Source organism: Rhinolophus sinicus, linkage group LG17, assembly GCF_036562045.2.
Source record: "Rhinolophus sinicus isolate RSC01 linkage group LG17, ASM3656204v1, whole genome shotgun sequence".
In the NCBI taxonomy this organism is placed as follows: Eukaryota; Metazoa; Chordata; class Mammalia; order Chiroptera; family Rhinolophidae; genus Rhinolophus; species Rhinolophus sinicus.
In genome coordinates this window covers 21,982,336-22,008,876 of record NC_133766.1, presented here as the reverse complement: position 1 = coordinate 22,008,876, position 26,541 = coordinate 21,982,336, and the positions used below count along the sequence as shown (strand labels likewise).

Sequence of the window (26,541 nt, the reverse complement as noted above, 5' to 3'; positions counted from 1 at the left end):
GTGGGCCAGCAGGGGGCGCTGCTCATAACAGTCGCTCCAGCACCCAGACTGAGAGAGCAGTCACTGGTCTATCTGTCACACAGTCAGGGTGCAGGGGGTGGGTCTTGCCTTAGCAATTAAATGGCTTGGTTAGGAAATCACATGGCCCCACCCAATCACAGGGTGCCAAGCAAGTGCAATTGTGCCATTGCCCACGGCAGATGGGAAGCTGGGAATTCTGGGTGGAAAGCAAGAGGATCTCAGGGAACATTTCTCTTGGTCCTGCTCTCACAACCAGTGGGCAGAACCTCTGGCTGCCCGGTTATCAGCAGGTGTGTTTATCTGAGCAGGAGGCACTTTTCAGCATGTGGTGTCACTGTGCTAGGGGTGGGGCTGCCAGAGGAAACCACCAGGTGTGGCCATGGGAAAGTCCCTCCAACATTCTATTGAAACATGGAATTTCCTGGTTTTAACCATTTCGTATCCAACTGTCATCTTGGAGCTGACCAGAGCAGGGCAGAGCTCTGCAGTGTTCTAGGAAATTTCCTTTGGGACATTAAGTCCTGGCTGGGAAGTGGGCATACCTGGGTCCCAGCCCCAGCAGTCTCTGAAGATCATGGGCAAATTACTGAAGGTATGTGGGCCTTGATGGCTTCAATGCCTGTCTGTTAAGTGCCTTCCAGTCTCCCAAGCATTTCCAAATATACTATTCCATGTCATCCACAAAACCAACAGAGTAAATGTTACTATCCTCATGCCTTGGATGAGAAAACTGTCGAGCAGGGGTTGTGTGCTGTGCTCGAGGTGACACTGGAGAGCACTATGTGGGCACCAGTGTCGGCTCTCGGGCCTTTGCAGGCTCCCTGAGAAGATGAGTCAGACCCCTAGGAGTGGCCAAGTATGGATTCTGGACCTCCCTGGGGCTCCTGGGTGTGGGAACTTGGTCTTTCCAGGTAACTCTTTCCACTTGTTAACTTGCCCAACCTGCTCTATTGACTGGGCCAAGCCCTAAACTTCCTTGCTCCAGTGAACTGCAGGGATAGCACCCAGTGGCCTGCCACAACTGCCCAGCCTCCGTTCCCAGCCTCTGTGTGGCTCAGATGCCTTTGTGCTATGGCTTCCACTTGGGAACTCAGAGCATCCTCTTTCTCTTCACTGCTAGGGTGGAGGCAGTGACCCAGCTGCCTGTCTCTTTAAGAGAGAGAGAGAAAGAACGAAATCAGGAAGTGTGAGAGAGCTGCTAGCCTGCTGAAAGGGAGCTGAGTTTTCACAGGGAGGCAGGGAGGCGACCCTCAGCTCGCAGCTCTCTCAGCAACTCCGGTGGCACTCAGCCACTTCCACCAGCCCAGTCTTTGAGTCCCCGGGGCCCATGACCGTCAGGATGCTGTGGGCACTGCCCATGGATGACAGCAAGCCCTGAAAGCTCTGGGAGTGCCACCCAGCCCCACAAGCCTGCATGCCCCACAGCTGAAATGGGGTGAGTGTGCAGGGTCCCTGGGGGCAGGTGGATGGGGAGCCCGAGGCGGGAGGGGCAGCTGCATGGTGGCGCTCAGTGGAGTGTCCGGTGTGGGCGTGCGGGCAGTGGCTCTCCCAGCCCATGTCCCCTTTCTGTACTGTCTGCCGCTGCTGGGGGTTCCGGCAGTGCCCTTCTCGCCATCTCCCGTGGTCAGCCTTGCAAAGGACTGCTGGGAGGCCAGGCCAGTGAGAGGCGGGAGGACTGGCACCGAGGAGAGATGCCATCTGCCTAACAATGCTCCCTTCCTGGCTCTGCCTCCCACGACCCCAGAGCCAGGGTCAGCACTGTCTCCGCCTTTCTCCTGCCTGGCTTCTGGAGTCTGTCCTCACCTCTCCTGGGGTCCTCCCTGGCCCAAGTCCTGGGAGTGGGAGTGGTGAGGAAAGCCTCCTGGAGCAGCTGGGGAATAAGGCTGGAAACCCCCAGCCCTGTGGGGAGGGTGACAAACAGGAAAGGGTTAAAGGGCTGGGGCTGGTGGCCTTTGATGGAGACTGAAAATCAAGCAGCACTCAGGCAGGGGTGCCTCTCATCCGCCCTCCTCTTTCCGGTGTAGCTCAGCTCCTGGACTTGCCACAGACAGAAAGCACAACACACACTTGACAGGGAGAAGCTTTGCCTGACCCCAGGCTGCTCAGAGCACAGGGTAAGTGTATCTGCCATAGCAGAGCCTCGAGATGGAAGAGGAGGGAGGGAAGGTGGTGGGTGGGGTGCTGGCTCTCAGGCTCCGCCGTCCACCCTCCTGCTTCCACCCACCTCTGAAGGAGAGGGCTGTCACACACCAGGCGCTGTGCTAGAGCCATGGAGTCTGCAGAGCTGAGCAGAGGTCCTGCCAATCAGCTCCTAGACACAGCCTGGCCAGGGTCAGAGGCAGAAGCCAGGGCTTGCTGCCCGCTAGTCCTCTGCGACCTTGGCCTTGATTTCAGTGTGCTCTGCCCACTTCACACCCCCAGACCCCCAGGTGATTCCTCCTCAGCCTGGGGTGGTGGGGAGATCTGACCAGCTCATTCAAGCTAGGCTATTACATTGTCTTCAGGGAGCCCTCAGTACCTCAGGTGCTTCTGTAAAATGCAAACACTAATACATTATCTGAAACTAGGAATTGACCACTGATACCCTGAAGTGGCCTCTGGCTCAAGGAATTGACATTCTCAAAATTTGCATTTTTAAAAGAAATTACAGAGCGCAGTCTCAAAGCCCATAAACTGTCAATTCCAGGCAGGGTGCCCCGAGGGTTGAGAACTTGTAAGAGGTCAGAAGAGGAAGAAGCCCTGTCTAGTCCAGGTTTATTTGAGTCTTTAAGGGGTGGTGGCCCTTCTCATGCTCCTTCTCCCAGGCTTCCAATAAAGACCAGCCTGGCCCTGTTTTTCAGAGGCATTGAGTTTAGCTTCTGAGGAGCCAATTGCGTTAGAGGAACTGGCTTTTGGAGAGAGGAGGATGGAGGCAAACATGGGGAACGAAGCTGCAAAGGGTTTCAGATCCTCCCCAGGACTCCTGAGCCCTTGGATTTAATGGTTTCCTGCATCCCCCACCCTCTACACACACACACACACACACACACACACACACACACACACACACACACACACTCACACACGCCCTCTGCAGCAGTGCTGTTCCTCTCCAGCTGACCTGGCCACGCTGGCTGCCTGACACAGCTGTTAGCTCACAGCAGCAGGAAGTGGTGGACCCAGGCCAGTGGGTGGGGAGGGGCTCCAGGCTCATGTTGCAATCCTGGAGATTTCTAGTGGTGTGGTTGATGCTGCCTGACCTGGGGCCCTTCCTTCAAGCACATTTCTACTTCCTGGGACAATCCCAGGACTGGATGCCAAAACCCAGACTTCTCAGTGCTGGGGGAGGTGACAGAGAAAGGGGTTTGTCTCTGCAGAATGGCCTGTTTGGGGAGGGATTGGAGGGGACCTGGGGAGTAGGGACGAGTAGGACGCCCTGTGCTGGGACAGGCACAGACTGTGGGCTGAGGGCCTGGTGGCTGTGCTCCCGTTTGGAGAAGTAGCTTAACCTTTCTGCTTCACGCTTCCCCTGCCCCTCTTCCTCTAGAATGGCCACATGGAGCCCTTCATGGGATGGTCTTGTGCACAGCTTCTGGTCAGGCCGCCAGTATCCATCCCAGGCCAGTGATGGAATCCTGGACCCCAGTATGTGCTTCTTGTAGGCAGAAGGTGTCGAGCCAGCCAAGGGCAGGAGATGCAGAGCACCGTCAATTACCTGTGGCACACAGACGACCTGCTGGGGCAGGGGGCCACTGCCAGCGTATACAAGGCCCGGAACAAGGTAGGCCCCAAGCCCCCACCCAGCGCACCACAGCCCACTCGCCCCTAGGAAGTTCTTAGCCCAGTCAGCCCCCAGTGGACCTCCAGGGGTGTGTGGCTGGCCAGAGGCCTCTGGATTTGCTCTGCGGTGGGGAGACACTGGGTTCCAGCAGAGGTGTGGGGAGCTCAACAGGCCTCCTCAGGATGGTGTTTCTGTCAGGTAGTTTGGGACTGGAGAGAAAGATGAAGACACAAAGCCAACATCTGGGGGAGATGGCAGCAAATCTAGGGACAGCAGAGGTGGGATGCAGGGCTTGTTTGGGGTTTTCCTGCCTTCATCGAGACCTACTGTGCTATAGTGTCTGAAGAGCAGAAGCCAGACAGACAGACGCCAATGCTCTGCCGATAACCCCAGGGAGTGTTGCCTGTCCTTGTCATTATTCTCAATAGTAACAGTAGCAACAAACCATCCCCTGCAGGGTATCAGGTGTGCCAAACCCTTGTCACTTCCCAGCGCTGGACTGACTGTACACCCTCTGAGCAGGGGAAGCAGCTGAGGGTGGTAGCCCCTCCCCCACCCAGGCTGTCTTTGCTCATTTCCAGTGTTAGGCTGCTGGGAGAGGCTGAGTGGAGGCCTGGGGGGTGCACCCCAGGGCAGGGTGGAACTTCTGTTCTCCCCCATGGCAGAAATCCGGGGAGCTGGTCGCTGTGAAGGTCTTCAACACCGCCAGCTACCTGCGACCCCGCGAGGTGCAGGTGAGGGAGTTTGAGGTCCTGCGCAAGCTCAACCACCAGAACATCGTCAAGCTCTTTGCAGTGGAGGAGACGGTGGGTCCAGTGCTTGGTCAGATGGAAATGGTCTTGTCCTTGACCCTCACAGGCTGGGGAGAGGCAGGTCACGTGCTCATTAGCAGGCCAGCCAGAGCAGCAACCTGTAGAATGGAGTAAAGACTGCCGGGGGTTGGGGCAGTGCATGGCAAAGTCAGGATGGGAAGTAGGGCCTAAGCAAGGAGGGCTTCCTGGAAAAGGTGACCTCAGGCTCAGATGTGTGGCATCAGTGTGAGGCCAAGGGCGGGCAGCCAGGCCAGAAGCTGGGACCTAGAAGGCTTTGGGCTCTAGGCTGAGCCACCTTCTGTTGAGGAAGTAGAGGAGACGTGCCCTCATCCCCATGCCTCCGCCTGTCCCACCCACAGGGGACCAGCCGGCAGAAGGTGTTGGTGATGGAATACTGCTCTAGCGGGAGCCTGCTGAGTGTGCTCGAGAGCCCCGAGAACGCCTTCGGGCTGCCAGAGGATGAGTTCCTGGTGGTGCTGCGCTGTGTGGGTGAGCCCCTCCCTGACTCCACCACGGAGCCCCCTACCCGCCTCTGACAAGCCACAGGCCTGGCCCTCAGCAGAAGGCAAAGCCCCAGAGAGGTGCGGCCCCTTTGAAACAAGTATTCTAACACAGAAGAACATTCAGAACCTAAGAGGCCCTCCATTCAGACCTGGGCGAGATGATGATGAACGGACAGAACCCAAAGTCTGATTTCTGCTGGTCAGCAGTTTAGAACTCCAACTTAAAAATAAACTGTGAAGCAGGTTGTACACCAGTATTCATAGCAGCATTATTCACAATAGTCCTAAGGTGAAAACAACCCAAACATCACGGATAGATGAATGGATAGAAAAAATGTGGTATATGCACATAATGGAATACTTACTATTCAACCTTAAAGAGGAATGGAATTTTGACACACACTGCAATGTAAATGAACCTGGAAGATGTTATGCTGGGTGAAATAAACCAGACACACAAATACTGTATGATTCCACTATGTGAGGTTCTTAGAAAATCAAATCCATAGAGACCAGAAGTAGAATGGGGGTTGCCAGGGGCTCTGGGAGAGGGATGGAGAGTGATTGTTTAATCTGTAGAGCTTCTGTTTGGGTGGTTGACCAAGTTCTGAAGATGGATAGTGGCGTTTACACGACAACGTGAATGTACTTAACGCCACTGACCTGTACATTTAAAAGGGAAAGTTAATGCTAGGTATACTTTAAAATTGTTTTAATCAAATATTTTAAAATAAAAAGTCATAAAATAGACAGGGAGGGAGTACCATCCTCGGGGAGCCAGAGCCATCACCTCTCGGTTTCTTAGAGATGCCCCATGGACCCTCCACACTCCGTCCTTGGGACCCCCCTCCGTGGCCCCACCCATCTCTGTTCTGCTTTTCCTGTGGCCCCGTCGGCCGGCCGGTGGGAACTCTGTCTGGACCCAAGAATGCCTCCTCCCCGTCCAAGATAAGCCCCAGACACTGGTCTGTCCTCAGCCAGAGCCACTAGCAGCCCTCCCTCTGTCCCCAGTGGCCGGCATGAACCACCTGCGAGAGAACAGCATCGTGCACCGGGACATCAAGCCGGGAAACATCATGCGCCTGGTGGGGGAGGAGGGGCAGAGCGTCTACAAGCTGACGGACTTCGGAGCCGCCCGCGAGCTGGACGACGAGGAGAAGTTCGTCTCTGTGTACGGGACTGAGGAGTACCTGGTGAGCGGGTAACGGGAACCTGCTGTCCAAGCGAGGGCGTCCCCTGCAGCTGCTTGCCCCTCACTTTCCGAAAGCCTCTGTCCCATTCCCCTGCATCCGGCATGGTTAGAGCTCACCCTCTGCACCCGAACTAGAGGAATTCCTTCTGCTCTCCAAGATGGAAAAGGCGATGCTGCAGCCTTTCCATTCTTCCCTGCCTGGCCTCCCTTGTGCCGTTAACTCCCTGATCTGATTCTCGTGGAGGATGGGACACCACTGGTCATCACGTCCCCCAGAGCAGAGGGTGGGCAAATGAAGATGCTCTGGAGAGGCCAACTCCATGCCAATGTTTGAGCTGACAAGGGAGGTGGGTTCTAGTGGTTCTGTTTCTGCCAGAAGGCAATGGAAGGGATTCTGATGGATGGGGCTCAGTTCCTTATGCACCCTCTCCCTCCGTGGCGGTCCTGCACCACGTCTATATCCACAACACTGCTGTCTGGTTCTCTCTCTGGCAGCACCCCGACATGTATGAGCGGGCGGTGCTTCGTAAGCCCCAGCAGAAGGCATTCGGGGTGACCGTGGATCTCTGGAGCATTGGGGTGACCCTGTACCATGCAGCCACCGGCAGCCTTCCCTTCGTCCCCTTTGGTGGGCCACGGCGCAACAAGGAGATCATGTACGTGGGCCATGGGCAGGGGACGAGGGCCCTGGGTCTTCCCCACTGGCCCTGCTGTGTCTCCTCTTTAGCCTCTAACTCTCTGGTCCTCCTCTGGCCCGGCCCACCCAGGCTCCTCTTAGATTCTTGGTGATGACCACCTCGCCAATGGGAGACTGATCAGAGCTCCTTACCTGAGTTCGGTGCTTCCCTTTAGCCCTCCTCCCATTGGCTGCTCATCTCATCTCAGCTGAGGGTCCAATGGCACTGCCAGGGGCAGAGGTGGGACAAGACCCAGCGTCCAGATCCCACGTCCAAGGTCCTTCCAGGTTTCCTGCTGCCTGATACAGAGTAGCTGGAAAAAGCAGCTGCTCCCACTGGGTGCACCGCCCAGAGCAGAGATTTAAGGAGGACTCACAGGAAGGTCGATGCACCCACCCTCAGCTCAGGGATCAGCTGTGTGGAAGCCGTGTGAGGTTAGGGAACGGGGCAGGAGACCGACCTGGGCGGGGCTGTCCGTGTGGGCTGCACCTCGAAGGGAGCAGAGGACTAGAATAGTGATGTGGAGGGAAGAATATTCAGGCCAAGCACAGCACAGGCAAAGGGCTGGAGGCAGGCCCTGCTGTGGGTGTGTGGTGAGGTCAGGGGATAGAGGAAATGGACAGTGGGGAGGAGCAGAGATTGACGGGACACCGAGGAAAGGTGATCTTATTGGCTGAGAGCCAGGACTCTCAGCTTTCATTTTCAGGCCATCTCAGAGTGACTGTGTGACGTGAACCAGTACTCTGAGCCTCTGTTCTGAGTTTGTCATGCCTTGAAGAGTGATGGTCTGGGGACCCCCCCTGCCCTGATCCTGCCTCGCTCACTACAGGTACCGGATCACCACAGAGAAGCCAGCCGGGGCCATTGCAGGCACTCAGAAGCGGGAGAACGGGCCCCTGGAGTGGAGCTACGCCCTCCCCATCACCTGCCAGCTGTCGATGTGAGTGGGACCCTGCAGGAGGGGCAGGCACAGACCCAAGTCTAGGATGGGTGTCCTCTCTGCTGAGGCCCCTTGCTTGCTGTCTGCTTGGGTCCACCACTTTCCCTTTCTGGCCTCAGTTTTGCCATCTGGAGGCCGGAAGACCCTTCTAGTTCCTCCCCTTCTCACTGTGCCCTCCCACCTTGGTTCTAGCACTTTCGGACGTTTCATGAAATGCCCCTATTACCTACTCCAGGAGGCCACTCCTGGGCTCTGGCCCCTGACGGCCTCTGTGTCCTGGCGGCAGGGGGCTGCAGAGGCAGCTGGTGCCCATCCTGGCCAACATCCTGGAGGTGGAGCAGGCCAAGTGCTGGGGCTTCGACCAGTTCTTTGCAGAGACCAGTGACATCCTGCATCGAGTCGTCGTCCACGTCTTCTCACTGCCCCAGGCGGCCCTGCACCACGTCTATATCCACGCCCACAACACGTAAGTGGGCGTGAGTGACAGCGACTCAGGACCTTCTCTCCCCAAGCAGCAGGGTGTGTCCTAAGCAGTGTTCTACGGAGTGTTTAGATATGGAAGCTTCTGGATCCAACCTTAGTGTACCAGTTCACAGTTAAAGTGAAATGGGCTCCCTGCTGCTAGACTCCAAAGATTCAGTGAACTCTACAAAGCAAATGTGTGTTGTAAATCCCCGGAGGGGTGTGTGTGTGTGTGTGTGTGTTGGCGATGTGTTTCCCAAATTTATTGCTCATAGAACCCTTTATTCCTGGGGCATTTTATAGGACTATGGGCATTTTAATGGCAGTGTGGCAGGTAGCGGTACCAAGGCAGAGGTTGGATATTGGGGCTACTGAGTTCTGTTTCCACTCTCTATCCACTGTAAGATATGATACCCTTTGTCCCTCCACCTTTGATAAGAGAAAATCACCCAGTCCCTCCCTCTGAAAAGCTGACCCCTCTCCATGGAAGAAGTCTTAGCTGGGGTTTGGGTCACCCCAAGCCCGTATCCTGCCGGCTGACACTTCCTCGCCTCCGTTTCCTGCCTGTACCCCTGCTGTGTTAGGATCGCCATCTTCCTGGAGGCTGTGTACAAGCAGACCAACATGGCCCCCCAGCACCAAGAGTACCTCTTCGAGGGTCACCTCTGTGTCCTCGAACCCAGCCTTTCAGCACAGCACATCGCACACACGACAAGGAGCAGCCCTCTGACGCTATTCAGCGTGGCCAGCGAGACTCCCAAGGGCCTGGCCTTCAGGGACCGTGAGTAGCGTCACGCAGGCTGGGTCTCGTCTCTTCCTCACACTCTCCTCCACGAGGCAGGGGTGTATGATCCAGGGTATTGATTCATTTCTTTTGTGGGTGTTTCTTTGGGCCCATAGGTTACCCAAAATTCTGGGTTCTAATTCTGCGAATGCCTCTGAAATGCCATGTGACTCAGGCTGATGGTTTAACGTCCCCAGGCTTCAGTGTCCACAGAGCTGTGAAACTTCAATTGAAACAGGGATATCTGGATTTAATGTGCTCTCCACGATCTCGGCGATTGGTGGGGAAACTTCGCATAGTTTGGGTTGGAGGAAGCAGGAGCCCAAGGTGCTGGAAAGAAGGGACGGTGGCTAGGGGTTTGGAGCTTTGTACTCCAAGTTCTAGCAAAAATATCATTCCTCTTCATTTTAATAATGCCAATTCCATCCTCCTGCTCAGGTCTCCAAGTCTGGGAAGCAGAATTAACCTTGAAACTCCTAGGCTGTTTTCTGGCTGTTGAGAAAGGGCCTTGGGCATGAGGCTGTAGTTCTCGAAAGTGGACACAAGGGGGCAGTGAGGGACTACAATTGTAAAGAAGCCCATCAAAGTGCATTTAAAGCTTGGAAGGTAGGGGCTCCAGGAGTTGGGAAGCTTGAGGTTGAAGCGAGGTGGTGACGGGTGAGTGTGAGCCGGAATAGGAATGATGAGCTCAGCGTTCATCCAGGCCCACATAGGCAGCCCCTCAGACAGGGTCTTTGTTTGCAGCTGCTCTGGACATCCCCAAATTCATGCCCAAAGTGGACCTGCAGGCAGATTACAACACCGCCAAGGTTAGGGGTGGCCCCCTGGTGGCAGGGAAGGGGATTTGCACAGGGATAGTGGGTATGGAACCTGACCCTGCTCACATCTGTTTTCAGGGTGTGTTGGGTGCCGGCTACCAAGCCCTGCGGCTGGCACGGGTCCTGCTGGCCGGGCAGGAGTTGATGCTTCGGGGGCTGCACTGGTTCCTGTGAGTACCCCATGGGGCCGCGGCTGTGGGCACGGTGTCCTAAGTCCTCTGGGAGAAAGCAGCACTGACTCTTACTCCGACAGGGAAACGCTCCAGGCCACCTGCAGGCGGACGCTGGAGGTCACGCAGATGGCTCTCCTCTTTCTCAGCAACAGCCTGGTCACCGAGAGGTAGGTATCCTGGCCAGGGCAGGAGCTGCAGCAGGCGTGAGGCCACTCAGACCCCTCAGCTCTTCTTTCTTTCTGTCTATTCCTCACCCCCAATGTTTCTAACAATGCTTCTCGACGCCCCCCACCCAGAGCTCCCACCTTCCCTGCCATGGTAGAATAGAGAGGGCACTGCGACCCCGTCCCTCATCCCCCACCCTGTCAAATGACCACACATACCTCCCCCACCACCCAGTGGCTCATCTTGGGGGAAGGAGCTCATGGGGCATTGCCTCTCCAGGTCAAGGCAGCCTCCCTGCCTGAGGAAGGGACCTCTGTCCTCCCAGACCCCTTCTGAAGACTTAGATTGCTCAGCTGCACAATCCTCTGGACCTGACAGGACGGGGATTCAGGTGGTCTCACCTCCACCTGTCTTCTCTGCTTCCTCTGCATCTTAAACTGCCCTTGCCTTCTTAGGACCCCTGACCCCATCCGTGGAACTTCATGCCCTCCACTCCTCTGACTGGGCTATTTAGGGGTGATGGGTGGAGAAAGGGAGAGCTTAGGGAGGAGGAAACCAAGCTGCAGGGTCTAGAGATGAGAAGCAGGAAGACTCCATGGCGCAGAGCACTACTGAGAGGTGGGCACAACCCCTGAATTTTGAAAAACTGGGGCCAAGGTGCAGGTGAGAGATGGGGGCTCTGCAGGCTAGGGAGGCTGATGGTGGCTGGAGCCTTTCCCACCGGGAGGAGGCGTGTAGAGACTGCCAAGCATGCCCCCCAGCCTTTGTGCTCAGGAAGGTCCTGGGAGTTTCCCAGCAGTGGTTGACTCACTGCAGGCTTGCCTTCCTCCTGGGGTTTGGCAGCAATGTCACTGATGATGGAGCAGATGGGGAGGTGGCGGTTTGGGAAGAGGAAGGGTGTCTCCAGATGACAGGGATGGAGTCCCCAGCATGGCTGATGGACATCAGCAACACAGCTCCTCTGAGCAGAGCTCTGGCCAGGGCACAGAAGGAGGTTCCTGGGACAAATGCCATGCAGAGGGGCCCACGTGGCCTGGAGGAGATAGCCTTTCCCACGCATGTGATGGGGACGGGTGGTTGGGGTCAAGGGAGACTAGAGCTGGGGAGAGGCAACCACAGAGGTCTTCCTGGAAAAGTGGGTCTTTTCAGGCCATAATGAGAGAGAATACCTTGGGTTGGATGGTCTTGTGCAGAGACAGAGAAGGTGGCCATGATTGGGGGTGGGGGCTTGTGGGGATTTGCAAGGGGTGTGCTGGTGAGGTTTACTGAAGCCACAGTTATAATGGAGACTAACCCCGAGTGAGGTTGGAGTAGGGCACAGGAGTGGGAAGGGGAGGGGAGAATGCATGGAGGTCCCAGAGGTCCAGTTGGCAGGTTAGACCCCCCCAAAAATGGCTTATTGGTCTATTGTAAGTTCTTGAACAGGAAAGAAACGTGTAGAGAAAGCATTTGAAGTATTTGTCTGCCCACTTGCCTGGGACGGAGGAGTGGGGGAGGGAGTGACAGGCCAGCCCCAGGCTGGAGTCCGGGCATCTGCTGGCTTGACTACTGTTTTTCCCGTTCTGTCTCCAAGGCTCCTTTGATGCTTGGTGTGTCTAGAGAGCTCAGGGTCAGGGTGTGCCTGCTTCCAAGCGCATTGCCCCCTCCACCAAGGAGGAGTTTGGAGAGCACTGAGCAGCCAGAGGGCGCAGGCCATGCCCTTGACTAGCTCACCACTGACGCCACTCCTGCTCCTGTTTCCCAGCCTGCGCCTCTATTCACCCCTTTTCAAAATGAGGATTGGATGCTCTCCAAGGCCGTCCAGCTCCAACGCTTTGCAGTTCTTTTCTGAACATCTTAGACCTGTGGATTCTTCTAAGTTCTGAAGCCAGAGCTCCTCCATAGTGGAATCTGAGATATTTTAATGAGCTGACTTGCATGTTTGGGGGAGCCCAAGCATCAGCCTGGTTACTCACGTCTCCCACAGAGCATTCCTCCTGCCTCAGGGTCCCCAGCACAGGCTCCCTTGGTAGGGTGTCCTGGCCTTTGTCTGGAAGTTCCTGGTCCTCCTTGGCAGCTGCTGCCATCTGGAGGCACTCTTCAGGCATCCAGAACTGGCTTGGGGGCTCCCGGGGCTGCCCCACCACCACCATCAAAAAAGTGTGTGCTCATGCCCTCCTATCAAGCCCTTTATCTCGGAGTCCCATTTGATCCCCATGTTATTAGGTGGCAGGAAAGAGATTTATTTTTCCATTATATAGATGGAATGCCTGAGGCTTGGATAGCTAAAGTGACTAACCCAGGATGACGCAGATGGCAAGTGTGACAGCTAAGTGTCAAACTCCCAGTCCCATTGGATTGGGTCAGCCTCATCTTCTGCCATCAAGTATTCCACACCTCCAAATCCATTTGTACACTCAATAACTCATTCAACAACCGTGTACTGAGTAACCAGTGTGTGTTAAACATTTTGCCAGACACCAGAGATAGAATGGTGAGCAAAGCAGGCCTTGGCCCTGCCTTCAGGGAGCTTCCACTTCATTCCTAGTTCTCTCCCCTGCTCTCCTCTCCTCCCGCTCCATTCCCAAGCCAAACACATAGGATTGTTTTTCCTAATTATTATTGTTATAAAAACAGTACATGTTAATTGTAGAAAGTTGGAAAATACAGATACGCAAAAATGAAATTAAAATGCCATATCCTACCACCCAGAGATAGGTTGTCACACCTTAGTAGTATATATTCTTCTAGATAGTTCTCTACTACGTATATATATAAATATATATTAACCAGCACGCAGGTTTCCATTACTTCCATGTTTTCCTGAAAATAAGACCTAACCGGAAAATAAGCCCTAGCATGATTTTTCAAGATGACATCCCTTGAACATAAGCCCTAATGCGTCTTTTGGAGCAAAACTTAATATAAGAGCCGGTCTTATTTTTGGGGAAACACGGTTGCTACTTTATATCCTGCTTTTCTCAGTTGATGAGCTCTCCCCCTCCGTGTCATGCATTTCCGTCTCAGCTAGTACCTACCCACATTCAAATTTCCCTAATTATCCCCCCAATTTTCTTTTCTGGCTGGTTTCATCCAAACCAGGATCCAATCTAAGAGCACAGTTTGTGTCTGGTTGTCATGTTACTTAAGTTTGTTTTAATCTAGACAGACTACCTCGTCCCTGGCCCCCTCCATGACACACCGGCTTGTTGGAGGGACAACACCCATTGTTCCACCTTCTGGATTTGTCTACACTTCCTCTGGATATCATTTGGCTTGTTCTTCTTTCCTGGCCTTTCCGATAAACAGAGTTCTAAGGGTTAGGTGGATTCAAGTTAAACTTTAGGCTAAGTGCGTCATAAATGATGCTGGTACAATTCATGTCTACCCACCCTGGGTGGGGACAGCCTGATTCCTGCAGTGTACCAGTTACGTTTTCCCTGTGAAAGACCACACAGATGTCCATGCCTTCAGCCTCATCCTGGGTTTTCACACCACGCTTGAGTGAGTAATTTTACTGGGGCAGCACGATGCCAATATTCTAACTCCTGGCACATGATTGGCTAGTATTCTACAAAGTACAGCTTTTCCCTAGTCAATAAGCTATTGGTTATCATGACATACAGTTTCTATTAGAAAGGAACTTTATTCTTTTCTTCTAGTTACAAATTTTCCTTGTCAGGAGCTCATTAACAGCTGCTTTGCATAGTGGACTCATGAATATTCATAGCTTCAAGTTGATGGAATCTACATCAGTGTTTATCCACAGCAGTGCTCAGCAGTGTCACAACTTGGTGTCTCTTCAAACTGGTTCCTCTGTCCCAACCATAACACTCCCTAGACACCCCACAAGCCAGCAAAACTGTCCCAAAGATGCCATGCTCAATGTGCTGTCACGGAGCTCTCTGCCTCCTAACGCCCCAAATGTGTCCTTTCTTCGAGGTTCAGTGACATGGCTAGGATGCCCGAGATCCAAGAACTGAAGAGGGCCACAGAGCTGAGGTCCAAGCTGCGGGCTGTGAGTGAGGCTGGGGCAAGGGGTACTGTCAGCAGCAGAGCTGGGGGGCAGTGGTCCAGCCAGGCTGCCATCGGAGCCCCGAGCTGAGGACCCCACGGGGCTCTGCCTTTTGCCCTCTAGGTGGCTGAGGTCCTCTCCAGATTCCCCCACAGTATCACAGAGATCCAGACGAGCCTGGGCAGGCTGAGCTCAGAGCTGGCGAAGAACCGGGATCAGGTACATGAGGACAGAAGGTCTGTGGGATTTTCCTTCTCGGTGGGCGAGGATGGGGGCACAGCTCAAAAGTGCAGAGCCTTTTCAGGCATCAGCCTGCTTTCTCCCTTGTCTTGCCAATGGTGCTGGAGCACGGGGTAGTGGGGGAGGGGGTTCCGGAATGTGCGTGACCCTCCCCTGAGACTGGCCTGAAGGAGAAAAGGACCCGGGGTCCTGCCCCATCTGTGAGTTTAGAGAGTGAATTTGAAATCTTAGCAAGTGCAGTAGTTGTAAGTAAAAAAACCAATTTAGTTCCCTTTCTCTTCTGAGCCCTTTCTCTTTGTCAGACCCTTGGATAGGTTCTCCTATTTTTATCATCTCATTTAATCCTCAAGACAATACTCAGGGAGATTAATTTGTCCTGAGTCACAGCCAGTAAATGACAAATGACGGAGATAGGACTACAGGTCAGGGTCGCCCACCTCCAGAGCCCATGTTCTTGGCCTACAACAGCCATTTACAGCCTTTACGACCCCATTCTCCTGTTCACAAACGTAAAATGCCCACCCACCCACGGCCTGACCAGGCCATTCTCCTCAGCCCCTACCCTCACCCATCCATAACCCCAGGTCCTCAGTTCTGGGTTCAAAGAGCTCTGAAAAGCACAGGGCTTTTGCTTAACTGTTTTGGTTGCAAAACCTGACCTAAACTGACATGAGGCTTTTTATAGTCTTTATTTATTCCACTTGGAGTGAATATTCTTAGTTCTCTTAAGATTGAGTATATTCAATGAGGGGGTGCTGCCCCAGGCCCCCCGGGGCTGTTCCACAATATAGTATGTGTATATGGAATCACCTTTCTAAAAGCAGAAGACAATTCTGAATTTAGAACACATCTGCCCGAGTCTTTTGGATAAAGGCTGTTCTGAGGTCTTATCCCCCACACATTGTCGGGGAGGACAGGAGCGTGGGCCCTGCAGAGACCTGGGAACTCGCTCTGCCCAGAATCAGCTCCACAAATAGCTGAGCCGGGGCCTCGGGAGGAGCTGCGGGGAGGAAGTGGAGCTAAACAGGCCCAAGAGTGAGGAAGAAACCCCTACACACGCACACACCCAACATCTCAAGCAAAGTGTTTGTATCCAGCCTGAAAAGGGGAAGGAAGAGACAATAATGACCTTAAACCCCAGCCCGAGAAGGTCCTTGAGAGGTCACCACCCTCATCCCCTCAATCCCCTCATCCCCTCAATCCCCTCATCCCATCATCCCCTCACTCCCCTCATTCCCCTCATCCCCTCAATCCCCTCATCCCCTCAATCCCCTCATTCCCCTCACTCCCCTCATTCCCCTCATCCCCTCAATCCCCTCATCCCCTCAATCCCCTCATTCCCATCACTCCCCTCATTCCCCTCATTCCCCTCAATCCCCTCAATCCCCTCAATCCCCTCAATCCCCTCATTCCCCTGCCTCCAGGCAGCACTGAGGTCCTTTGTTCATTATTGTCTTAAACAATATTTAAGTTCCTGTACATGCCAGGAATTGGGCATACCAAGAAGGCACTACTTCTACCCTTTCAGGTGACCAGGGAGAGGTTTCTGCTCCACTCCCATCCCAGGCTGTCGCTGCCAGACTCTCACGTTTCAGGGTCCAAGCCTCCTTCCCGGAGTCTAGTCTCAAACCTTCTTGTAGCAAAGGCCACTCTTCTGTGGCCTGTGCTGCTTGGCTTTTTGTCTGTCTCCTCTTACTAAACACTGTGTGTGTGTGTGTGTGTGTGTGTGTGTGTGTGTGTGTGACAGAGAGAGAGACAGAGACACAGAGACACAGAGACAGAGAGAATAAACATGAGAATGAGAGATAGTTGGCTGGCACCTGAAAAAGCTGAGAGACAGGAGAGTCACCCCTATTCCCAGATTGGCCCCCAAAACTGTGGCAATGAGGCTCCTTCTGCCTCCCCTCCCCCTCCCACCACCCCAGCCCCTCCCTCACCCTGTATGCTGTTGTTGGAGTCTTCCGTCACCTGGAGCCTGTCTCCTGCCCACAGCATCCAGCAGATTCAGTGTTGTCTGGACAAGATGTACCTCATCTACAAACAGTTCAAGAAATCCAGGATGAGGCCAGGTGAGCCATGGGAAGAGCAAAATATTCCTCGTGCTCTCCCGTCCCTCGCCTCTTCCTTCCTTCCCTCTGATATCCAGTTACTTGTTTTACACCATCCGGGGTTGCTGCTGGAGGCTCACTCTGTGCAGGTGCCTTGTGGAGCCAGGGTGCAGCTGGTCTAAGGCAGGGTTCCTGGCTGCCAGCTGCCTGCAGACCAATGAGGGACATGAAGGCTTTACACCAGTGCCTCTTGCCATGTGGGGACCTTAGATGACGTGCTTGGGGGATGCAGCACCTGGAGCCTGGGTGCTATAGAAGAGGTGGCCCTTGAGAGAGACCCCTCACCTTTGCAACGCACTTTACAGTTTAAGGAGTCTGTTCCTATTCATTGTGTCTTTCGCTCACTAAAATAGTCAGGTTTTCCGGAAAATGGAGGGTCCAGAGAAATCCCTTTTAGCGTCACTGGGCCAGGCACTTTACCCGCATTATCTACTAAGCCTCAGGAAGACCCTCTGGGCAGAGGCAGGCTCAGGGATGGGAAGCTGCTTGCCTAGGGGGACTGCCACCTTGGGGCAGGGGAGGGTCCAACCCAGGAGAGATCTGGGGCTGGATGCCCCGGGAAGCGGAGGGGTGGTGGGGGGCCTGGTTGACTCTTTGGGTTGGGGACATAACACACCAGGACCCAACCCACTCTCTCCCCCCCATGCCCCGAGTATTTCCTAACGTGCAAACTGAAAGTCTTGGATTTCATTGACAAGTTCTCTTCTATCCCTAGGATTATATAAAAAGCACTGTCTCATAGACATGTAATGCCAGCCGTGTGTGTAATCTGAGGTTTTCCAGTAGCCAGAATTTTAAAAGTAGACAGAAACAGGTGAAATTAATTTTAATAGTATATTTTATTCAACGCAATATATCCAAATTGTCATTTCAGTATGTAGTCAATATACACACCATTATTAAAGAGATATTATATTTGACATTCTTTTTTTATGCTGTCTTCACAATTCCATGTATATTTTACACTTACAGCCCATCTGTCCAGAAACTAATTTTTTTAGCAAAGTGAAATGTAGTCTTACCAAAACAATAAAGCTGTGTTTAACGGGGGAAAAATATTTTACACTGCTTCAGTTTTTAAATTTACATTAATTGAATTAAGATAAAATGCCGTGCCTCGGTCGCACTAGCCACCTGTCAAATGCTCAGCAGCCGTGTGTGTCGGGGGCCATCGTGTTGAGCATTCAGAACTAGATGGTTTGAATGGTCATCCCTCCTTGGGAACCCAGTCCTGACTCTGGGTCTGGCCTCTGGACGGGTGGAGAGGGCAGCATAGGAGACGGGAAAACTGAGACTGGAAAACCGGAAGCCAGCAGGGCCTTGGGCTCAGCTCGCCTGACCTGACACCCAGTTGGCCACCTTTGGTGTGATTTTCGGAGATCTTGGAAGCTGTTCTGCCTCCATCACTGGAATTTCATAATCCTATAATCACTACCCTTTGGAGCACCTCCCATGTGTTGGGCACTGTTTTACAGGCTGTGCATGTTCTTAATTTATTTAATGCTCATAAAAGCTCCAGGTACCATTAGCATCTTCATTTTATAGACAAGGACACTGAGACACAGGCAGATTAAGTAGCTCCAGCAATCAAGGTCCAGCCGCTTTTAACCACCCCACTTTACAGCCTCAAAAAGTTTCATTTCTATTAGTCTTCAAGAGTCCTTTACTAAAATTAAACGTGAACCAGGAAGGATAACCCTTGGGGTGTTGAAAGATGCTATTCCAATAAATGCTCACTAGTGAATAATAGGGCACTCGCTCACAACCCTCAGACCCATCCTGTGTGTTACATATGACAGATGGGGCAGCAGACTTGGTGAGGAGACATCACTTGTATACAGACCCCTGATAATGGGAGGCAGTGCCGGGACTTGTAGCTTGGCCTTCCCAAGTCCAGTTGGCTGAGAGCAGGGTCCCAATGAAGAACCCAGGAAGGGGATTCTGCTAAGGAATGGAGGGGGCCCAGGGAGGTAACCTTTGTCTCATTCCCTCGGCGGAAGCCACTGACCTGGAGGTCCGTTCCCTCGAAGCCCAGGAGGGGGCAGCATCTCCCCAGTGCAGAGAGCATCAGAAGGCGCCCAGGCAGTGAAAACTTCAGCCCTTCTGGCAAACGTGTCTGGGCCCAGGAGGGGAGGTAGAGGGCGGTGGCCTAGCTTATCCAGCTCTCTGCTGCACGGCCCAGTGGTTCTGCCTGCAGCTTGAATGTTCAGGGGTGAGGCCAGTAGGCGGTAGGCGGCAGTCACTCTGGGAGGGGTGTGGGCTGAGGGGCCGAAGCTGACCTCGCACCTTCAAGGCCCATCTCATCCACCGCTTCTCACCTGAAGGGTTCACCCGCCCCAGGTATGCCCCTCCTTTGTCATAGTGCAATTTCTTGTGTGCTTGGTTCAGTCATTCTGTCCTTTCTGGCTCCAGGGGTCTGTGGCTTCCCATGGAGCAGGGTCTGAACCAGACTCTTCTTTTTTGTAGTTGTCTGTCCCCCAATGCTCACGGCATTCTGTTGACGGATTGAACCGGTGACATCATTTTTGTCTGTTTCCTTCAGGGCTCGGCTACAACGAGGAGCAGATTCACAAACTGGATAAGTGAGTGGCCTGTCCCCGGGCAGGAGGGTGAGCAGAAGGGTGGGTGTCACCAGGGCAGAGCAATTCTCTGCCAGACAAGAAGTGGTGAAGGGCCCTGATCATAAGCTGTCTCTGGGCAGGAGAAAGGGGGGTAACTATACCTGGGGCAGGTTGTCGGAGCCAGGAGAGAGTGTGTGGCCACGTCGGAGGGAGCTTCCTCAGAAGCAGCCATGAAACTGGATTTACTTCTGAACAAGACTGTCTGTAGGATTTTCTTCCCTGATTGTCCTCAGCCATTTATCACTTACTGATCCTGACCTCTGCTGAGCTTTCCTTTGGGCTTCGCTCTGCTCCTGTTTGCTTGGCTCTCTGGTCTCCCAGGAGGCCCTCCTTGACTTAATGCTTATTTATGGCTTCCCCACCTCTGCACACACACACTTTCCATAACCATCTTGCCTTGCAGTGTGTGTTCTCCCCCCTTGCCCCCCACATCACTGCTGACATGTGCTGTGTGCCGGCCACTCCGACGGCCATGATCCCCATGTGTGAGCATTGTCTCTTCCTTTACTGGAGAGACAGCCCTGCTGCGGACCCCGGGGCTGGCCATTTAGGTGGTGGGGACCCTGGGATGCCAGGCTTGTGCTCAGCTGGCTCTGACTGCTTGTCGCTGTGCCTGTTCTACTACCTTTTCAGGGTGAATTTTAGTCATTTGGCCAAAAGGCTCCTGCAGGTGTTTCAGGAGGAGTGCGTGCAGAAGTACCAGACATCCCTAGTCACGCATGGCAATTGGATGAGGTAACAATCTGGCCCTCCCTCCGGAGCTCATGGACCCCTGGGCCCTTCCAGGCCCAGACCTCTTGGCTTTGCAGAGCCCTGACTGAGAGGGAGGTGAGAGGGAGGTGGTACTAAAAGGACAGAGGCAAAAAAAAAAGGGTAGTTTTGTGGCCCTAGGTGGTCAGGCAGGCGGTCTGCTGGGTGATTTCCATACCTTAGCCTATTAATCCCACAGTATGTTTCCTATGCAGTAGATACTATCACCCCATCGCACAGATGGGGAAACTGAGGCTCTGAGAACAGGGCTCTTCCTCAACCCCACACGGTCAGTAAGTAGCAGACCCAGCACCGGTGTATAGGTGGGACTGTCCCTAAAATCTGGATTCTTCCCACAGCCCCAGGTGGTCATGTTAACCTTTCTGGGGAGAACACAAGTTCCCTCTGGGATGAGGACAAGTGGTCAGGGAAGCAGGGGCAGTTACAGACCCTTAAATAGAACCACTCTCACACTGTCCCCTATAGGAGATTGGGTTCTCCCTCCCCAGACAGCCCCTTCCTCCTTTCCCTACCTGCACGGAATCCTGGTTCCTCCTGAGAGAGCAGTTTCCCAGATGCTGCCTGTTCAAGGCCCATCGGACTCGTGGGCTCCTTATGAGGCTGAGATCCAGGCACCACCGGCACTCGCATTAGAAACCGAATGCTGGTTCCCCCACCCCAGCTCATCCCAAATTCTGATTTAATTGGTGTGAAGTTGGCTTGGCTCTCAGCAGTTTAAAAGCACCTCCGGTGATTCTAATGTGTAGCCAGGGTTGAGAATCAGTCACTGGTTTAACCCCTCTGGCCTTGGTTTCCTTTTTGTGTAACGGGGGAGATGTTTTTGCTCACTCTCTCCACTAAAAGAGAGCAGAGAATTCATGACAGAGCCTTGACCTTGACTTGCTCTGGAAATGGGAGCATGAGCAGTTCCAGTATTAAGTGTGGCTGTCCTCGGCCTCCCTGGAGCTTGACCTGCCTCCCGCTCATCCTAACCCACCTGGGTGACCAGTCCAGCTGCGTGCATGCGTGTTTGCAGCTCCCATGTGGTTCTGATGGGACCCTCAGCAGCCTCAGTCAGAACAGGAGCAGTCTTCCGTTGGGAGAGGTGAGAGTCGAGGGCACATCTAAAAAGACAGAGGCAGTAAGGGAGGCAAATGCCTGGGACCCATGGGCTCTGGCCTCTGTTGTCTGGAAGCCCCTTCTCTGTGTCTGTGTAGTGGCCCAAACGCCACCTGGGTGGGCTCCGGCAAAAGCCAGTGAGCCGGGCGCTGATGTTTCACCTGCTCTCTTGAGGTCGTTGCACGAAGCCAGGAATCGCCTGCGCCTGATGGGCTGCTCCGTGGCCGCCTGCAGCACAGAAGCCCAGGGGATCCAGGAGAACCTCAGCAAGGTGCGAGGTGTTCGGGGGGCCTGGAGCTGCTGGGGGCAGCCAGCTGAATCTGGTACGCTGAGGGCATCTGCGCCATTCCCCTGCCTCTGGGCAGAGTTGCCTTTGACCAAGTCCAAGGACTTTGGTGTGGGTAGGACGTCTCTGACCCACAACAATGCCCTGAGGTAGGGATGCAGAGAGTGGAAGGAACTTTCTGGTGATCTCAGGCTGAAGGTCACTGCAAGGGCAGAGCCTCCAGGATGCTGGGGCATCTTCCTCATGCCCCGGGCAGCCTGGGAGGCTCCAGGCCACTCCTGAGAGCGGCCCTGTGAACTCTCCTTGACCTTCTGATCTGCTTTCTGGGAAGAGAACAACACACAGGCGGCTGCAGAAGCTGCCTGCTTTGCCAACAGGAACAGAGATCTGCTTCTTCTAGGACAGCCCGAATGTGGCCCCTTCTCCTCTCCCTGCATGCAGGCACGTGCAGCAGCTGTGTCTTTTCAGAACTGTGCTGGGCTGCCCCTACCCCTTCTCTGCACTCCTAGCTCATGTGTCGTAAGAGGAGAAGGTTAGACACAGAGGAGAACTGGGCAGCCTGAAGCATTAAATCCAAGCACAGATGAGTGAAGGTGGCTGTGCCAGCCATGCTCCCAGAATGGGGAGGAGGCTTGTGGGAAAGGCTGCAGCGTCCCGGGTGCTCCAGGGATGCAGGCGGGAGCTGTTTTGTTACCATTTTCTTACCTTTTCCCAGCACCTCCCCTGCCCTACCAGTGAGCTGGGTCTGCCCTTCTGACTGCAATGTGGTTCCCTTTAGATCCTTGACCAGCTCCTTCAGGACAGAACGAAGGGGGCTCAGGCCTCACCACCCCCCATCTCTCCTTATTGCAGCCCTGCACTGAAGGACCTGGGTCTCCAGTAAGTGCCGGAGAGAGGCGTGTGTGTGTGCGTGTGTGTGCGTGTGTGTGTGTGTGTGTGTGTGTGTAAGGGGGTGGTGAGAGGGGCTCGGTGCTGAGGTGAGCGGCCAAGAGGTTTTGCCTGATACCGGCCTAGAAGTCAGGAATAAAAGAGGCTTGGTGGGGAGCCCCCTGGGGAGGGGCCGGGCAGGGCAACCCTGGCCGCAGGCTCAGCGGCCTCTCTTGCCTCCATCTGGGCAGCATGGAAGAGCTGCGTGAGGATATGAAGCTGCTCGCCTTCGACCTCCAGGACAACAACCGCATCATTGAAGGGTAAGGAGTCCCCGCTGTGCCAGGCAGGGCCGGGTCCTCAAGCTGCCTGGCCTCCAGGCGCAGGGTGCCCATACCTGCCCACGGAGGTTTGATGACAGGTGTCCGTTTTCCAAAGAGTCACATGGACACCTCGGCCTGTCCTCAGGAGAGTTGCCATCCTCTCAAAGTGTTGGCTTCCACTGTAGTCTTAAGAATATAGTGCAGTCAGAGATGAAAATTCCGTCTAATTTTAAGCAATTACTGGATGTACCAAAAGAGAATCCATTTGCCCTTGATGTGAGACCATGCTCAGTGCAGTCAGAGGTGGGGGCTCGGGGCATGTGGATTCGTGGCTGTGGACGCAGCCTCTGCCTGATGCCTCACCAATACCAACTCCTGGAATCTTCACACCCGTCCTCAGAGTGGTGCTGTTTCACCTCCGTGTCATATACCGGGACCTGAGGCATAGAGCCTGGGCTAATTGCCCGAGGCCTGTGTTTCTCTGGTCTTGCTGGGCCCCCATTCTGTGCGGATGCTCACAGGCCTCCCTCCCTCACCCCCCCAGACTGCAGGCCCAGCGTTAGACTTTGGTTCAACACCTGAGTAGATTTCCCTCATCAGGGGGTTGAGGAGTACTGGACAGGGTGCCGCCGGAGTGCAGCAGGCTTAGCCTTTTGGATTCTGTGCACCAGGAAAACTCACAAAAGACTAACTTCTCCTAGAATCAAATAGGCACATTTGAAAGGGAAAAAACCCTGCCATCTAGTAGTGCCACTTCATAAGGCATGCTTTAACACCACAGAGAAGGGAGGACATAATCTCAGCATCCAGGGTGGTCCTTGCCCTGAAGGTCGGTGGGCTTACTTACATACACATACAGGCGAAGGCGAGGACACCCTCCTTCTGTCCCTATGGCCGTCCCTTCCCCATTTGGGTATGTGGGGAAAACTGGCAGAGAATCCAACAGGATCTGACTCCTGACTGCTCCTTACCAACTGCGTGACCCTGGGAGGTTTGTTCAGCTCTGGGCTTCAGTTCCCTCCTCTGCTATGTAGGGATAATGGTGCCTACCTGTTGGTCGGGATTAAATAGCATGAGCTCTGCAATGTGCTGAGGAGGGAGGAGAGGGTGCACAGAGGGCAGGACTCACTAAGTGCTAGGTGTTCCGCAGAGGCCAGGCAGTCTGGGATGCTAGAACTGGGCCAGGGTTGATGACAGGTCCGTCTTCCTAATAGTCGTGTTAGCGCTTAGTCACAAGCTGTGCAATGACGAGGCAGGAGCAAAGCTGGTGGTGTCCCCAGAGTTTCAGGTCCTTGGGTCGAGGAGGCGTCTCTTCATGTCCCATTCCAGCAAAGCGAGAATCCATCCTCTTAAATACCCACAAAGAGGAGATTTGATAACTACTTCTCGGAAAGCCTTTCCAGAATAGTCCTCACGGGCAGGAAGTTCTAATTTTAGTGCTGACATAAATGTTTCTTGCTGTGATATATAGCCTATTTAGAGATAGCGCAAAACTTTGTTTTCGTGAGTTTTCACTTCCTTATTCAGAGCTGTAGCCAGACAGCCGGAAGGAACCATGTGAATTCCTTCTCGCCTGTCCCCCCACTCCTAACACCCCTGCATTGGATTGGCAGGAGAGCTTTTAGAAGTGCCAATGCCTGGGTCTTGCCCAGAGACTCTGGGTGTGGCCTGGGGTGGGGGGTTTTTATCAGCTTCCCGGTGACTCTGATGTGTAGTCAGGGATGAGATCCAGAGCTCTTGTCGGGACAGGGAGACTCTGCCCCGGGAGAGCTAAGGACTCACATGGCTCCGAGCTCCTGAGAGCTGTGTTTGGCCCTGGGGTGTGGTCTGCGGGCTTGTAGCCCAGTTGGGAGAAGCTAACGTGTGCCTTTTATTACAGATTAAGGAGGGTCCAATCGGCTCCTGATGTCTGAGCTCCGTGGGGTGCACGAGGTGTCCTGAAGCATTAGAATCATTCAAACACTGTGCTCCTGCCTGCACGGTGGGACCCAACACAAGACGATACATGGTCCCATCTCATCAGCCTACCTCCCTCCCGGCTGACAGCTGGGAGATGTCACCAGCATTACCTTCCACTGCCTTTCTGCGGGAAGCAGCGGGCAGCACCTGGGAGACCAGACAATCGCTGTAAGGACCCACTGCCTGTGCTGGCCTTTGTATCTTATGCAGGCCCTGGTACAGCTGCTCCATCACCCTGGCATGTATGGCTGACCCTGGCCGGGCCCTGGGGAGAAGAGGTTCCAATAGCCTGCCAGCCACCCTCCTGAGCTTCATTCCTCAGGGAACAAAAGAGGAGGCCCCCTGGGGGTTCCCCAGGGTGCTGAGTCAAACAACCTAATCTCAGTCTTCCTTCCTCTTAAGGTGTTTCTCATTGAACATACAATCCTCACCTCTCTCCTCTGATTTCTGAGGGGCACCACACGGCCACAGGTGTCACAGAGCCTGAATTTCCTTCTGCTTTTGGTCTGGCTGAGCCTAAGGTTGAGAGGATGGGTGGTGAAGGCAGGATGCCGCTGTCCAGGGACTCTTTTCCTCTTCTCTCCCTCTGAGACACCAGGTTCTGGGATATGCAGCCAGCTGGGGTCAGTAGTAGCCATGCAATTAGCACAGGTCTGTAAGTCCAGAGCCCTGAGGAGATAAAAGGCCTGCACCTTGAAGAAGTGGAATAAACATGGGTTTCTTTTCTATTTCTGAGTGGCGCTCGCTGGGCTGTGTGTGTCGCAGGGGAAGGATCGCGACTGGGTGTGCTGGGCGTCCCAACAGGCCCAGGGTTGGGATCTACGAGAAGAATTGGGAAATGAAGCTGGGACTGGTCACTTCCTTATTCCTGCCTTTCCTCTGAATGGGCCCTAATTTAAAGGAAGAGCTCAAGGAAGCTGGCCTCCAGCTGGAAAGGCTTGCCTTCCCATTCCTTCTCCTGACTCCTGTATAATGGGCCCGGAACATGGGGAGAAAGAAGGTCTTTTTTGTTTAACCTCAAATCCACCATCTAAGTGCTTACTGCTTTCTCCCCACCCCCCACCACTATTCAAAACATAGGCTGTGTCCTAAATATTGGGTTTGAGGACTGCTGTGGGTTGTTTGGAGCATTCCTTCATTTTGTCTAGAAGTAAAATGGTACCTGGGTAAGGCATTCAAATTTGTGCAAATTTAATCTTTCCCCTCCAGTGCCTCCAGGGTCCCTTAACAGAGCTGGACTATCCACATGGCCTAGAGGGATTAGGGGACGGGTATGCAGTAAAGTAGCCCCAACAGGGGAAGGAGACCGGTGAGAAGCCCTACTTTGTGCTTTGAAGCATGAAGACAATATTACGCGTAGCCCCAGAAATCCTTCCTGCCTAACTTCCTGTTGTCTCCATGTCCTCAGAGGCCCCTCTGCTTGACCTGTCGGGACACAAGAGAGGCAAGCTGGGTCCTGGCATCTGACATCCTCCATGCAAGCTTCTCTACGGAAAGACAAGCAATGTCTAAAGATCTAGGGGAGGGTTGCTGGGGGGTTATTTACATCAGGCCTAAGTGGCTTCATATATGCCCATGGGTCACTTAAGCCTAGTGGGTTCTGATTCTGGGGCCCCAGGAGCCAACTGCAGCCTCTGCTCACTGGGCCACCTATGGTCGGCTCTGCCAGCATGAGTTCAGGCTCTTCTGGCTCTTTAATGGCTCTGCAGGGAAATCCCACAGTGGGTTTTCCCTGGCAGCTGTGGCTGCCTCTGGACGCCACGTGTTTGGTGGAGCTCAGCAAGAGAGCCAGGGGATGCCTGCAAGCCAAGTGCAGATTGTTGCGGGATGATATGACCCAGGCTGTATGATCTCGTGACCAAAGCCTATCAGGGGACATACTCAAAGGCTTCAGTTTGTTCCTGTGTTGGGCAGAGCCACTGGCGTGGGTGCTTCCACCCACCTGAAGTTCTGCAGAGCTTGTGATT

General features: G+C 54.0%; 1 protein-coding gene across 7 annotated transcripts; it reads left to right on the top strand.

The window, feature by feature from the left end:
• Positions 1-1,086: 1,086 nt before the first annotated feature.
• IKBKE (inhibitor of nuclear factor kappa B kinase subunit epsilon) lies at positions 1,087-25,302 on the top strand. 7 transcript variants are annotated; one of them, XM_019752510.2, is made up of 22 exons: positions 1,089-1,456; positions 2,046-2,135; positions 3,663-3,781; positions 4,447-4,587; positions 4,953-5,082; positions 6,108-6,289; positions 6,784-6,944; positions 7,795-7,905; positions 8,192-8,371; positions 8,952-9,148; positions 9,896-9,960; positions 10,048-10,139; positions 10,223-10,309; positions 14,235-14,304; positions 14,425-14,537; positions 16,534-16,610; positions 19,192-19,231; positions 19,904-20,005; positions 21,314-21,410; positions 22,204-22,304; positions 22,544-22,615; positions 24,495-25,302. In XM_019752510.2, exons 3-22 carry the CDS (start codon positions 3,695-3,697, stop codon positions 24,526-24,528), a joined length of 2,139 nt encoding a protein of 712 aa, XP_019608069.2. In that variant the 5' UTR covers positions 1,089-1,456; positions 2,046-2,135; positions 3,663-3,694; the 3' UTR covers positions 24,529-25,302. The 7 variants fall into 7 exon arrangements, 4 of the variants coding, with proteins under 4 accessions (XP_074178105.1, XP_019608069.2, XP_019608068.2 ...); XM_019752509.2 differs by having other exon boundaries at positions 3,548-3,781; positions 14,229-14,304; XM_019752508.2 differs by having other exon boundaries at positions 1,090-1,456; positions 14,229-14,304.
• Positions 25,303-26,541: the final 1,239 nt, after the last annotated feature.

Coding starts and splice junctions, on each gene's coding strand:
- IKBKE (XM_019752509.2), top strand. CDS start 3,695: ATGCAGAGCACCGTCAATTACCTGTGGCACACAGACGACCTGCTGGGG. Junction 6,945..7,794: donor CGGCGCAACAAGGAGATCAT/GTACGTGGGCCA, acceptor CGCTCACTACAG/GTACCGGATCACCACAGAGA. Junction 14,305..14,424: donor TGAGGTCCAAGCTGCGGGCT/GTGAGTGAGGCT, acceptor TTTGCCCTCTAG/GTGGCTGAGGTCCTCTCCAG.